Genomic DNA, 15,172 nt, shown 5'->3' with positions numbered 1-15,172 from the left:
ATTTTTCTGAGTATTTTTAGTTTATTTGGATAAACATACAGGCAAATGAATGAGTTGGAAGTAAGTTGGTGAAGTATAAACATTTAGTTTTTTAGGAGAATTGAGAGACATGTTTAAACCATACTTGAGTGGATAAATAACAAGTTAAATGGTCAGTGATAGAGACTTCCATTTGTGACTAAAAGTCATTGGTAAGGTGGAATGGATACATATGCAAAAAAGGGAGACAATGGGAAAAAAGTGAGTAGAATAAAAGATATATGAATATAAGCGGCTAGATAAGAAAAATGAATTGACAACAGAATGAGATTGTAGGTGAGAGAGTGTACTAACAAAGTTGTATAGGGCATAGATATGGGGTGACCATGTAAAAGACAGTATAGAATTTATAGATGCAGATAGGGGAGGATTGGGCAACAGAAAGGCCATTCCAAGAGGCAGGAAGTTCTTGATTAGATTAAAATGTATGGTAAATATAAAGAGGAGTAAGGGGAATTGAGGCTGTAAAAATAGGTTGTAGAGATGATGGATTTAGGAGAACTACTGAAACTTTTAAAGCAATTCTAATATACATTGCCTAGCTATACAAGATGAGTGCTGATGGGGAAGTAAAGAAATTGAATCATGATTTAGGTCAGTGGTTCTCATACTTTTTGGTCTTAGGATTCTTTGACACTCTTAAAAGTTATTGAGGATCCCAAAGAGCTTTTCCTTCTATGGTTATATGTATTGCTATTTATGGAAAAGAAAAGGGAGAAAATCCTAAAACATTTTTAATTCATTTAAAAACAATAATAAACTCCCTGCATATTAACATTTTTTCTTAGAAAAAATAAAAAATAATAGTGAGAAGAGTGGCATTGTTTTACATTTTTGAAAGTCTCTTCAGTATCTGGGTTAGCAGAAGATACATAGATTCTCATAAGTGCTTCACACATTCCATTAGCTTTCAGAGCTATGATGGCATCACACATCATGGAGCAAAATACATAGGAACTTTTTCCTTCTATCTTTCTCCACAGCTCTCCTCTAATAACTTTCTTCTAGCCCCTTAGCAGAATTTGTCTTTTGTTCCACCCCACTTCTCTTGATACAACAATGTAAAATGAACATTGTGTGTATCAGCTTCTATGCAATCAGGAAGGATCAGTCTTTATAATTCAAATAGAAGCTGCCTCTTTCCATAAGTTCTCAGTTCTAGTAGTTAGGATTCCTTGGAAACTAGTTTAAAAATGCCCATTATTGTTAGAGTTTTAAAGTTCAATAAGTAACACCCTCTTTTCTTCTTGAGTTGAAAACCAATGAGAGAAATAAGGACAGACCGTCTGGATAACAGACTGTAAATCTGCGGCTGACTTGCTCACCTACTCTTGGGCAGCATGGACCACTGCAGACTTCCCTGGCAGGGGCAGATTGGAAAAAAGAAAATCCAGAAGGGGCTGAGCCACATGGCTTAGCTTCTTCCCCCAGACTTTCCAGTCATCTATCCTTCCTTTTCTGCTAAGCAGGAGAGGGAGAAGAGAGGCCAGGAATCGTATTCCAGAAAGGATGGAAAGTGTTCCCCCTCTTCCCAATAAGATGCTTGTTTATATTTTTTTATCTATTTTGTACATGTAGATGTTAGAGTTTTATTGTCATAAATTAGGAGTGGCTTTAACAAACAACCTTCTCTTGCTCAGTAATGACTAGAATAAGAAGACTTAAGATCACCTTTCCAAAACTCAAACCATCTTTTTTTTTTTTTTCCCATTTCTACAACATTGTTAATAATCCTATAGAACAAGTCAGTTCACTTAGTAGCCTTAAAAGTACATGTTGCAATTTGTTTATCATGGAGAATTACCCGATATTGCATATTGCTTGAAATTTTATGTCTCGTGAAAGCTTTAGTGAAATTTGAATAACCATGCTATCTGCTTTAGGCTAAAACCGTCAGGGTATTTACCCATTATGAATCAATTTTAATTTTAATGCATTCGTGGGGATGATGTTCTAGGAAGTGTAAAATCCAAAAAACATGGGTTTTAGGATAACATAGAACTGAGTTTTAATCTCAGCGCTGCCACTTACTAGCTGTATGACCTTAAACAAGTTCTAGTTCCATCTCTTCTCTCAGCTTCACTTTTGTGAATTATAAAATGGGGAAAATAATAACACTTTCATCATTAGATTTTTATGACGATTAAGAAAATGCAGGCAAAGCATTTATTACTTAACGTTTGGGGCATAATAATTGCTCAATACATGTTTATTAAATTTTATGTATATTATAATAATATATACTTTTTGTGTGAGGAAGATTAGCCCTGAGCTAACATCTGTTGCCAATCCTCCTCTTTTTGCCGAGGAAGGTTGGCCCTGAGCTAACATCTGCGTCCATCTTCCTCTATTATATATGTGGGACGCCTGCCACAGCATGGCTTGATAAGCAACGCGTAGGTCTGTGCCCACGATCCGAACTCGTGAACCCCAGGCCACCGCAGTGGAGTGCGCGAACTTAACCACGACACCACCGGGCCAGCCCCTACATGTTATTTTTTATGTAATCCAGAACACTGGGGAATTGTATAACATATCATTTTACCCCCTCATTTTCTGATATGTGCTTTTTCTTTTTTTTTATAATTTTGTTTATTTATTTTTCCCCCAAAGCCCTAGTAGATAGTTGTATGTCATAGCTGCACATCCTTCTAGTTACTGTATGTGGGACACGACCTCAGCGTGGCTGAAGAAGCGGTGCGTCAGTGCGCACCCGGGATCCGAACCCGGGCCGCCAGCAGCAGAGCACGCTGATATGTGCTTTTTCTGAGTTAAGTTTTAGCCATTGGCCTATACTGAGGGTTGTTACAAAACAGCTGTTTGAAACTTACCATGTATGATCAGGAAGAGTTGTTGAGGATTTTATGTTTCATAGCATCCTTTCTATAAAGACCTTGGGGGAAATAGTTCTTTCAGGTCTCAGTCTAAGGCATTAATGTCTCTTTTCCAAGCATTGGGTTTGTGTTTATGTCTTAAATTGTGTAACAGATTGTGTTTCCTTTTTTTGAATTGCTGTTGAAGAACTCAGATCCAAGCTTGCAGCCCTTGGTTAGCAAAGTAGACTGAATTTTGTGACATATATTTTATATACTAATCTTAACCTTCATTTCTCTCCCCACCTCATCCTTATGTTCTCTTCCTCTCCAGTTTCCTCATATAATTTTTATCTTGTTTTTGCTACATCTTTGTAAGAGACTGCAAATACTTTCTGAATGAGAAACATAGATAAATATAATTAGAATAAAAATGCTTGTGTGTAAAATAAATCTTTAAATCTTAGGAACATACTTGACCAAAAGAAATAATTGTTGATAATTTCATTTGATTCGTTTTTTGGTCATTGTGTAAAGCTAGTTTGGATTAAAATGCTTTACATGATTTCTGCCATGGGTGGCTGTACAATGTCACTGATCTCCCATGGGTCAATGCTTGTACGCTCTTTCATATCAAGCACATAACTATATGTGTTGTTGATCTTGCCCAGTAGTTTTCTAGAGATAATTGACATGTTTCTCTGTATAAATGAGTGAGCCGGGTTGAGGTTTTAGAGTGCCACAAAACTGCAGAAATGGAGTATCAAAAGGCTTGAGGAGCTGGCCTGGTGGCGCAAGCAGTTAAGTGTGCGTGCTCCACTGCGGCGGCCCGGGGTTCGCCAGTTCGGATCCCGGGCACGCACCGATGCGCTGCTTAGCAAGCCATGCTGTGGCAGCGTCCCATATAAAGTGGAGGAAGATGGGCACAAATGTTAGCCCAGGGCCAGTCTTCCTCAGCAAAAAAAGAGGAGGATTGGCAGATGTTAGCACAGGGCTGATCTCCTCACAAAAAGAAAAAAAAAGGCTTGACTACTAAGGCCTCCTTCATGAGGAAAAGTGAGGTTAAGGTGACAGGGCAGATTGTGGTGGAATGTGGATATGGAAAAGTTGGGAGAAGAGCTCATAAAACAGGCAGGAAATGTATAACCAGAGACATCAAACAATTGGATTTTTTGTTTGGTGTTGGTTGAGGTTCAATTGGGAATATTTTGAGATTTTTGTATTGTTTCAGTAGTTACAAAGTATTTTATTTTGTGTCTGTCTACAGTGATTCTGTTATCTCCTGGACTTGCAAACTCATATCTCAAATATTGAAAACTATTATTTTTCCCTAATTCTAATTTCCTTCCCTCAAAATCAAATCAGTTATCAAACCCTATTGCATCTTCCTTTGAATCCCCATTAGTCAAATTAGAGGCTATAGGAAATGTGTTTAAAATCCTTTTTATCTCCAAAAGTCTGCAGGTCTCTGTCCATAATTTCCATTCTTCTTGCTTGGATTCAGTGGACTGTTAAGAGTTCTTCATGTTTGGCCTTGTACTTCTCAAATTCATTCCTATACCTCATCAGCAAGTGAGCCTATTCTATTGCCTTCATGGATGGCTATCTGTTGCCTACAAGATTGTCTACATTTCTTGGGCAGGCACTCAGAGTACTTTGTATTGTTGTTCTAGTCTACATTTTCGGCCTTATTGCTTGCTATTTCCTTGTGTAGACTCTTTCTTGTTGCCCTAATTTCTGTCTTCCCAACACAATGCTCATAAAGATTACTAATGATGATCCAGCCTCTCAAGTGATATATTATTAGGCTGAGTTAGTTTTGTTTTTCTTTTTATTGATGTCTTAATAGGTTATAACATTGTGAAATTTTGGTTGTACGTTATTGTCAGTCAGTCACCATATAAATGCCTCCCTTCACCCCTTGTGCCCACCCCCCAACCCTCTTGGCCCTGGTCACCACCATTACAATTCTCTCTGTCCGTGTGTTGGTTTATATTCCACATATAAGTGAAATCCTGCGGTGTTTGTTTTTCTCTCTCTGGCTTATTTTGCTTAACATAATACCCTCCAGGTCCATAGGATGAGTTAGTTTTTTTTTTGTTTTTTTTGTTTTTTTTTTTTTATGTGTGAGGAAGATCAGCCCTGAGCTAACATCCATGCTAATCCCCCTCTTTTTGCTGAGGAAGACCGGCCCTGAGCTAACATCTATTGCCAATCCTCCTCCTTTTTTTTTTTCCCCAAAGCCCCAGTAGATAGTTGTATGTCATAGTTGCACATCCTTCTAGTTGCTGTATGTGGGACACGGCCTCAGCATAGCGGGAGAAGTGGTGCGTTGGTGCACGCCCGAGATCCGAACCTGGGCTGCCAGTAGTGGAGCACACGCACTTAACCACTAAGCCACAGGGCCGGCCTGGGATGAGTTAGTTTTAATTGCAGTAGTGGTAGTCTCAGAAGGTGGAATTTCCTTTTAGTTCTCTTATTTTAAGTTGCTCAGAAGTAATAGAGTTTTCCTTAAGAATTTTAGATATTCCAGTAATAATACCTTGTACCTTGAGGACTTTAGGACTAAAGAAGAGTAGTCTATAAATTATGTCTGGCATAGACATACTCAAATAATGTTAGCTGCTAGTATAATTTCTCAGCGTTTTTTGGCTGGAATTTAACATTTAATACTGTAACTCTGTTTTTTGACATCCAGAATGCATTTATATGCCTCGCATTTCCTTGTATTTTATATTTGAGCATTTAAAGAATAATTCCTATTTTGAATTTATGACAGAGATTCTGCAGTCAAAATTCATCATCAACACTGGATAGACTACTAAACAAGTAATTTTAAGTCTTACTGAAGGGAATTTTAAGCCTTCCAGTAGGTATGACTCCTGTGGTCAGATTATAATCAGCTATCTTTTAGTAATAAGTACAAATATTATTAAAGTTGTACAGAGAGTAGTAAGTAACACTTGTATTGTTGATATGTTTTCCTGCCTTGCAACATATATCATGGTGGCATAACGACTGTTTCCAGGGCCGGCCCCGTGGCTTAGCGGTTAAGTGCGCGCACTCTGCTGCTGGTGGCCCGGGTTTGGATCCTGGGCGCGCACCGACGCACCGCTTCTCCAGCCATGCTGAGGCCGCGTCCCACATACAGCAGCTAGAAGGATGTGCACCTACGACATACAGCTATCTACTGGGACTTTGGGGGAAAAGAAAGAAATAAATAAAATTATTAAAAAAAAAAAAATGTTTCCAAATGGGGAAATATATCATGTAGAAGCCTATTTATCTATTATTTTTAATTATGTATTTTGTTATAGTATTGCATTTTTTTTTTGGTATGATGATTTTTTTCACCACTAGAATAATCCTAGATGGTTGTTTTTAATTTTTATACCATGAGAAGAAACCATGTAGAGTCCATATCGAAACCATGTAGAGTCCATATGAAGTTTAGAATTATAATATTCAAAAATGAGTCACAATAAAGACATATATGTGCATATATATAGATTAGTAATTAAGGCACAGCCATATCAATGATAAAGAACAATGCTATCTGAAACAAAAACAAGTAGCAAGTAATAGCTTTTCCTTGTAGCAGTTTTTCCCTTTGAGTTACTAACTTGATATGGGATTGTGTCTTATTTATGCATCACAAATACATATTCTGTTTATGGCTATATAGTATAAATAGCAAATGCTAGTGGTTAATAAAGTTTATTATTTTCTGATATATTTCATATATGACGTAGTTTTTTGAATAAAAGTTTATACATGTGAACAAAAAGATGCTGCATTCTAAATGTATATCAATATTTCAGCCTTTTCTAAAAAAGTTATTAAAATGATTTAAAAATGCTAATTACATAAATGCTGTACTTTGTTTTTATAGAACTTTTCACCCATAATTTTCTTTTTCTTTTAAAGATCAGTGGATAAGTCTGTCATAGTGTATGATACTGTAAGTATTTCAAAATCTTGTGTGTGTGATCTGTGTAAATTATGTTTGTTAAGTTTAGTTAGGCAAGATGAAAAAAATGTATATGTTTTTTCTGTTTAGGGTGCCCAAGAATATAATGTTTACATTTTCAGAAATGCTAAAATAGTTGTGCAAGTAAGATATCAGTTTTGATATCTTTATTGAAATATTATTAAATATTTCAATAATGATTTTAAGATGGACAGATGTTTAATCTGATCAAAGAAAATACAGATTTAAAGAGCACCAATATCCAAAAAATTACTTTAAATCAATTATTCTTAAACTTTTACACCAGGTTTCCATAACAGTAAAGGATGAATGTTTACCCCAGGGTTTTGGGAGGATATAACTGAAAGTGGCTGTTAGAGTCCTGGCTGGATTTAGGGACTAGTACAAGGAAGAGTGGGTTATAATGGATTTAGGAAATGGGAGTTTTTGTTAGATCCGTGTAAATAAAGACCAAGTTGAACGAATATGAAAAATAAATGTTTTACATATAGTCACACGCCGCCTAACGATGTTTCGGTCAACCACAGACTGTGTATACAATGGAGGTCCCATAAGATTAGTACCATATAGCCTAGGTGTGTAGTAGGCTATACCATTTGGGTCTGTGTAAGTAGACTCTTACGATGTTCACACAACAATGAAATCACCTAACGATGCATTTCTCAGAATATATCCCAGTCGTTAAGCGACACATGACTGTATAGGGAAGATGTAGTTGACAAAGATATTCTCCAAGAGAAATCAGTGTTGAGTGGAGCCTTATAATGATTGAGTTCACGCTGTAGCTATGCCGGCAAATAAAATGGAGATGTAAATTATCAAACTGTAGTGGGTCAAGCAAGGAATCTAAACTAGTCCTCTACACAGAAGATCAAGTCATTGAGAGTTCTGGCAGGAAATGGGAAAGAATACTCAAACTAGGTGAAGTGGAGCCTTAATATTTCTCATGAGATTTTCTTGAGGTTTTACATTCACAAAAACAGCTATAACATTAAATTTTCTCCATAAAATATGTATGTGAGTCTCAGTTAAATACATCTAGATGCTGGGTGGCCAGCTAAAGGTACTCAAAATCTAAATGACTAATTTCTATTCACTGGTCCTGCAATGGGTACAAGTCAAATGCCATAGCAAAAATACAAATTATTTCATGTAATAGACATTTAGGTTACTATTAGTAAGCTCAAACAAATCAGCAAAAGCTGCGAGTCTGTTATACTAAAAATTTCTAGGAAGGTAGTCAGTAGACAGTAGTGCTGAAAACTGAGAAAGAGTGAAATAAGTACTTGATAATAATATTAGTTATAGATGCTATTCTCTATTCATTGGGTAAAGTTTCAAGATGTATTAGTGACTAATAATAATATTAAAATACATAGAGCATATAAATCATTTATGTGCTATATAATGAAATGAATTTTATCAGTAACTTTACTCTTGCCTAAGTAAATCTAAAGCTGTTTTTCTTGTTTTTCAGAATACTGAGAATATACTTTACACATTGACTCAGCACACCAGGTCTGAACTTAACCTCACTCTGTATTAATATAATTTTAAAAAGTCTGAGGATACATAATAGTTGTTTTTATTAACTAGGTATGTCACAACTTGTGCCTTTGCACCCAATATCCTTTTACTTGCTACTGGTTCAATGGACAAAACAGTGAACATCTGGCAATTTGACCCGGAAACACTTTGCCAAGGTTAGTAAGGACATCATGTGTAACCCAGTTCAACTCCATTCACCATTAAAATCAGAAATTCAGTAATTTTTTGACAAATTATTCACATTGCTTTTCTCACAATAAAGTATACATCCAAATTTAATATAATTTAAAAATAATTTTAGAGAAACGAGTCTTAAAAAGTAGTTGACCTATGTTAAAACTGTTGGTAAATGCTTTTGGGTGCACATTCACATATATCACACCTCTATTGATTTTGTAAGCTCTTTATTTATACTCTGTACTAATTTTTCAGATAATTATAGCCTGAGAACAAAATAGAAATTATAGTTTTATTTTGTTGGTTTTATTTTTGGCCTTGTCAAGCGATATTGCCACATAATTTAGGAGTTTTATTTGTGTCAGAATTAACCAAATAGTGGTGCTGATATGCAGATGATAGAGCAAATAGAATACTTTTGCTGATATGAATTTTATGTAATAAAGAAAAATTGTTTTTCTGGAGTGAAAAATAAAAAGTTCCAAAAGAGTAGTATTTAATTTAGTGTTAAATAATACGTTAATTATACATAGTATTATTTGATTTTTTGAAATTTCTTAAAAGCGTGTTAAAGTAGTAAAACACAGATTTAAGGAAATTGCATTTGCTTTTTAATTCAAAGTGAGAATGTTTATAGAGGAAATACTTTTTCTTTTGTTATTCCACTTGCCTTTTTGTGTGGGTTTTTTGTTTGTTTTTTAAGCAAGGAGTGCAGAAGATCAACCGAAGCAATTTATTGAAGATTGGTCAGAGGACGATGTCTCAACCTGGCTCTGTGCACAAGATTTAAAAGACCTTGTTGGTATTTTCAAAATGAACAACATTGATGGAAGAGAACTGTTGAATCTTACAAAAGAAAGTCTGGCTGATGATTTGAAAGTTGGTAAGATTAGTTGAAACATAGGCAGTCTTAAAAACCACTTTTAATAATTTACTGTGAGATTGGTTTTAGTTGCATTATGGTTTCCTCTTAATATTCTAACAGTAATTATTCTAGTATATGTCTTTGTATAGAAGGACAGTATATTTTTATTAGATTATGGAAAAGAAATGTTATGTAGCATTTCTTTAGGTAACTAAAGCCACCATTTAACTGTAATTTTAAAAATATACATATTTTTACATATTTTTTAAATTGAGATGTAGTTCACATATGATAAAACTCACTCTTTTATAAGTGTACAATGCAGTGATTTTTAGAATATTCACAGAATTGTACAACCATCACCACTATCGAATTCCAAAACCTTTTTCTCACTTCAAAAAGAAACCCCATGCCCATTAGCAGCCACTCCTTATTCCCTTTCTCTCTAGCCCCTGACAACCACTAATCTACTTTCCGTTTTTAAAGATTTGCCTATTCTTGACATTTCATCCAAATGGAATCAAACAATATATGGCCTTTTGTGTCTGGCTTCTTTTATTTAGCGTGTTTTCAAGGTTCATGCATGTTGTAGCATATATTATTACTTCATTTATTTTTATGATTGAATAATATTCTGTTGTATGAATTTATCATTTTTTGTTTATCCATTCATCAGTTGCTTAAATTTAGATATTTCCATTTTTTAGCTACTACGAATGATGCTTCTATGAACATTGATGTACAAATTTTTGTGTGGGTATCTGTTTCCAGTTTTCTTTTCTTTCTTTTTTTTTTTTTTTTTTGGTGAGGAAGATTAGCCCTGAGCTAACATCCATGCCAATCCTCTTCTTTTTGCTGAGGAAGACCGGCCCTGAGCTAACATCTATTGCCAATCCTCCTCCTTTTTTTCCCCAAAGCCCCAGTAGATAGTTGTATGTCATAGTTGCACATCCTTCTAGTTGCTGTATGTGGGACGCGGCCTCAGCATGGCCAGAAAAGCGGTGTGTTGGTGCGCGCCCGGGATCCGAACCCGGGCCGCCAGTAGCGGAGCACGCGCACTTAACTGCTAAGCCACGGGGCTGGCCCTGTTTCCAGTTTTCTTGGGTGTATAATTAGGAGTGGAATTGGTGGGTCATATGGTAACTCTATGCTTACATTTGAGGAACTGCCAGACTGTTTTCCCAAGCAGCTGTGCTATTTTACTTTCTTATCAGCAGTGTATGAGAATTCCAGTTCTTCATCAACACTTGTTTGCTTTTTAAATTATAGCCATCCTACTGGTTTCTCATTGTGGTTTTAATATGCATTTCCCTGTTGACTAGTGATGCTAAACATCTGTTCATGTGCTTGTTAGCCATTTGTGTATGTTCTTTGGAGAAATGTTGATTCAGATCTTTTGCCCATTTTAAAAAGCGGGTTGTCTTTTTGCTGTTGAGTTGTTTATATAAATTTGGATATTAGACTTTTATCAGATATATGATTTGTAAATATTTTTCCCATTCTGTGGGTTAACTTTACACCTTCTTGTTAGTGTCTTTTGAGGCATGAAAGTTTTAAATTTTGATGAAGTCCAATTTATCTGTTTTTTTTTTTCCTATTGTTGCTTGTGCTGTAGGTGTCATATCTAAGAAACCAGTGCCTAATCCCAAGTCTTGAAGATATACACCTGTGTTTTCTTCTATGCCTTCTATAGTTTTAGCTCTTACATTTAGGTGTTTGATCAACTTTGACTTAATTTTTATATATGATGTGAGGTAGGAGTCTAGCTTAATTCTTTCAGATGTGGATGTCCAGTTGTCCCTGCACCATTTGATGAAAAGACTATTCTTTCTCCTTTGAATTGTCTTGACACTCTTCTTGAAAATCAGTTGACCATAAATTTGAGGATTTATTTCTGGACTCTCAATTCTATTTCATTGATCTACTTGTCTATCCTTATGCTAGTTCCACATGGTCTTAATTACTGTAGCTTTGTAGTAAGTTTTGAAATTAAAAAGTGTGCCCTCTATCTCCCCCCCCCCCCAAGATTGGTTTCGCTATTCTGGATTCCTTGTATTTCCATATGAATTTTAGGATCAACTTATCAATTTTTGTAAAACAGCCACTTGATTTTGATGGGGAATGTATTGAATCTGTAGATCAGTTTGGGGATTATTGACATCTTAATAAAATGAGTCTTCCAATTCATAAGCACCAGATGTTTTTCTGTTTATTCAGGTCTTCTTAATTTCTTTCAACAATGCTTTGTAATTTTCAGTGTATAAGTCATTTTTTCCTAAGTGTACAGTTCAGTGGTTTTTAGTTTAGTCATAGAGTTGTACAACCATCATGACTATCTAATTTCAGAACATTTTTATCTCCCCAAAAGAACCCCATTCTCTCCTCTCCCTAGCCTCTGGCATCCACTAATCTACTTTCTATCTCTATGGATTTGCCTATTTGGAACATTTCTTATAAGTGGCACTGTACAATGTGTGGCCTTTTTTATTGGCTTCTTTTATTTAACAGTGCTTTCAGGGTTCATCCATGTTTTTGTATGTTTAAGTATTTCATTCCTTTTTTTTTTTTTTAACTTAAAAAAAGTCTTTTTATTGAAGTATAGCAAATGTAAAGAAGAAAGTACAGTCTTTTGTAAAAAGCTAAATGAATTATCAAAAATTAATACAACTTGGGGGCCGGCCCGGTGGTGTAGTGGTTAAGCGCATGCCCTCCGCTCCGGCAGCCCAGGGTTTGCAGGTTCGGATCCTGGGCATGCACCAATGCACTGCTTGTCAAGCCATGGTGTGGTGGCGTCCCATATAAAGTAGAGGATGATGGGCACGGATGTTAGCTCAGAGCTAATCTTCCTCACCAAAAGAAAAAAAAATTAATACAACTGTGTAACCACCACAAAAATTAAGAAAAATAATAATATCAAGACCACAGAAGCCTAACCACCTTCTTCTTCCAAGTAACTAATTTTTTTTAAAAGGTGAAATGTGACTTTTCTTTATTTTTCAAAATATTTCCCATTTTTCAGCTAAGTTCACATTCACTACACATCTCAGTATTCACATACTAGAGAACACTAATGTATCTCCATCATCTTTTCCAGTTTGGTTAAACTTTCAGAAAATTTTTCTTAATCTTTAACTGGAAGTGTTATATCAAAGATCAAAATCTAGGAAGAATTACAACGTTTAAGTACAGAAATTTAACATATCCCATAATTGTAACTAAGCTAAAGTTTTGTTTTTTGTTTTTTTTATTGAGGTAACATTGGTTTATAACATTATATAAATTTCAGGTGTACATCATATTTTGATTTCTGTGTAGATTACATCATGTTCACTGCCCAAAGACTAATAAACATCCATCACCATACACATGTGCCTAGTCTCCCATTTTGCCCTCCTCCCTCCCCCCGTCCCATCTGGTAACCACCAGTCTAATCTCTGTATCTATGTGTGTGTTTGTTGTTAGTACTTCATTCCTTTTTATGGCTGAATAATATTCCGTTGTATGGCTATACTACATTTTGTTTGTTCGTTCATCAGTTGATGGACATTTGAGTTGATTCTGTTTTTTGGCTATTATCAATAATACTGCTGTGAACATATAAGTTTTTGTGTGAATATATGTTGTCATTTTTCTTGGGTATATATTTAGGAGTAGAATAACTCTAAATTTAGCATTTTGAGGAACTGCCAGACTGTTTTCCAAAGCACTTGTACCATTTTACATTCCCACTAGCAATGTGTGAGGTTTCCATTTTCTTCACCTCTTTGTCAACACTTGTTATTACCTGTCGTCTTGATTACAGCCATCCTAGTAGATGCGAAGTGGTATTTCATTGTTGTTTTGATTTGCATTTACCTAATGATATGGAGCATCTTTTCAAGTGCTTCTTGGCCATTTATATGTCTTCTTTGGAGAAATGTTTGTTTAGATCCTTTACCCTTATTAAATTGGTTTGTCTTTTTATTGTTGAGTTGTAAGAATTCTTTATGTACTCTGGATACTAGATCCTTACCAAAAACAATCTGAAGTTTTAGTGTCATGCTCTAATAAACATAATAACCAGACACTATCATCAATATGCTTTAGTAAAATCTTAATTAACCAGAAAGCTTAGGAAATAGGATATCCATAGTGAGATTTATTGTAAATAAAGAGTCAAATAACAAAAAAATATTTGTTATAGAAAACCATTTTAAAGTATAGTGTTATATTTTCCTTATATAGTAAATATAATCTGTGAAGCTATTTAAATCTCTTGGAAGTTTATGGCCTTTTAAGAAGTTAACAGAATTATGATTTTGAAAAAATACTTAGGTTCAGATGGTTTTGTATTCAAGCCATACTGTGACAGTTATTTTTGTATCTCTAATAACTTATTTCCTTTATAATTTACTTTTTCCTCCTGAAAGTAGGTAATAGAGTGTAGGTTTTTTTTTTTTAAGTTCTGGTGAATTTAGCATCTTCATTAGTTGATTTCTCATTATTCTGTCACAATAAATCTTAACAGTACCTTATCACACAGAAGCACTTGACAATGTAAAATAATAATTTCAGATTTCAACAAAGGATGTTTGAAAACGTATAAGAGAAACAGTAAAAACAATAGGAATAGAATTCTATTCTGATAGCTAGATAAATAAAGAATAAGAAATTCTTACAGGATTCAATTAATGGCCTGCAACAGTTTGTTTTTGTTTGTTTTTTTTTGTGAGGAAGATCAGCTCTGAGCTAACATCCATGCCAATCCTCCTCTTTTTGCTGAGGAAGACCGTCCCTGAGCTAACATCTATTGCCAATCTTCCTCCTTTTTTTCCCTTTTTCTCCCAAAGCCCCAGTAGATAGTTGCATGTCGTAGTTGCACATCCTGCTAGTTGCTGTATGTGGGACGCTGCCTCAGCATGGCTGGACAAGCGGTGCGTCGGTACACGCCTGGGATCTGAACCTGGGCCGCCAGTAGCAGAGCGCACACAGTTAACCGCTAAGCCACGGGGCCAGCCCCTGCAATAGTTTTTGAAGGATGAGTGTCAGGTTTAGTAGTTACAATCATTTTAAAGTTCAGTGAAATAGGTTTTGAAACTATCAGGCCCAAGCCAAGATTGAAATATAATTTAAATAAGTTCTGTGGTGGTCTAATAGCTGAATGAGGGAAATCATTATTATGAATGGAGACAAAAATGTTGCACATTCTCTAGTAAATAAGGACTCTCCTTTGTGTTTGGGTTTAAGATTTGGAAAGTTAGCAAATCCAACAAATTAAACAAAATAAATTAGTAAATAAATAGACTAGCGCATTTATTTTTTTCCACCTCATTCTAAAGTATTTTAAAGTTTCTGCAAAATTATAAAGGATCAAGAGGCTAACTTTAATCTTCTACAAGTGCTACTTTAAGCTACATTGAATTTCTTTTACTCTTGAATTTTAAGAAAAGCAGACTTCCTCAAAACAATAAATTGAAGTAATAGAGAATTGAAGTTAGGTCTAGAAAAAAATGTAAGAGGTAAACTGATGAGTATATGATAATGAATTTTACTCTTTCAACGCATAACTATCTTAATTGCATTTGCCTTTGTGGTACAACTGTTAAAGTGGTTCCTATGTTACTGTGAATAAATAACGATTTTGTTTAACATTCATCATATGGAGGAAGTTGACTAATTATGCAGTAAAGTACATTGGAGTGTTAGAGACTGAAGTATTATATCTATTATGTTTGACAGTTAAAAAAATTATTTTTAAGG

The 15,172-nt window shown here is 35.0% G+C and overlaps 1 protein-coding gene across 11 annotated transcripts in view; it reads left to right on the top strand.

Moving 5' to 3' along the window:
* WDSUB1 (WD repeat, sterile alpha motif and U-box domain containing 1) overlaps positions 1-15,172 on the top strand; it is a 50,496-nt gene that overhangs the window by 17,193 nt on the left and 18,131 nt on the right. For all 11 annotated transcript variants that reach the window (XM_087435256.1, XM_087435254.1, XM_014785937.2 and 8 more), the window contains 4 exons: positions 6,780-6,813; positions 8,321-8,361; positions 8,440-8,546; positions 9,272-9,451. In XM_087435256.1, coding sequence (XP_087291382.1) covers positions 6,780-6,813; positions 8,321-8,361; positions 8,440-8,546; positions 9,272-9,451 — 362 coding nt within the window. The remainder of the gene's footprint in view (positions 1-6,779; positions 6,814-8,320; positions 8,362-8,439; positions 8,547-9,271; positions 9,452-15,172) is intronic.

The sequence above is a fragment of the Ceratotherium simum genome, chromosome 9 (assembly GCF_057802395.1).
Source record: "Ceratotherium simum simum isolate JZ-2026a chromosome 9, ASM5780239v1, whole genome shotgun sequence".
Taxonomy (NCBI): Eukaryota; Metazoa; Chordata; class Mammalia; order Perissodactyla; family Rhinocerotidae; genus Ceratotherium; species Ceratotherium simum.
Note: the sequence above shows the minus strand (reverse complement) of the source record. Positions and strands in the feature narration are given on the sequence as shown.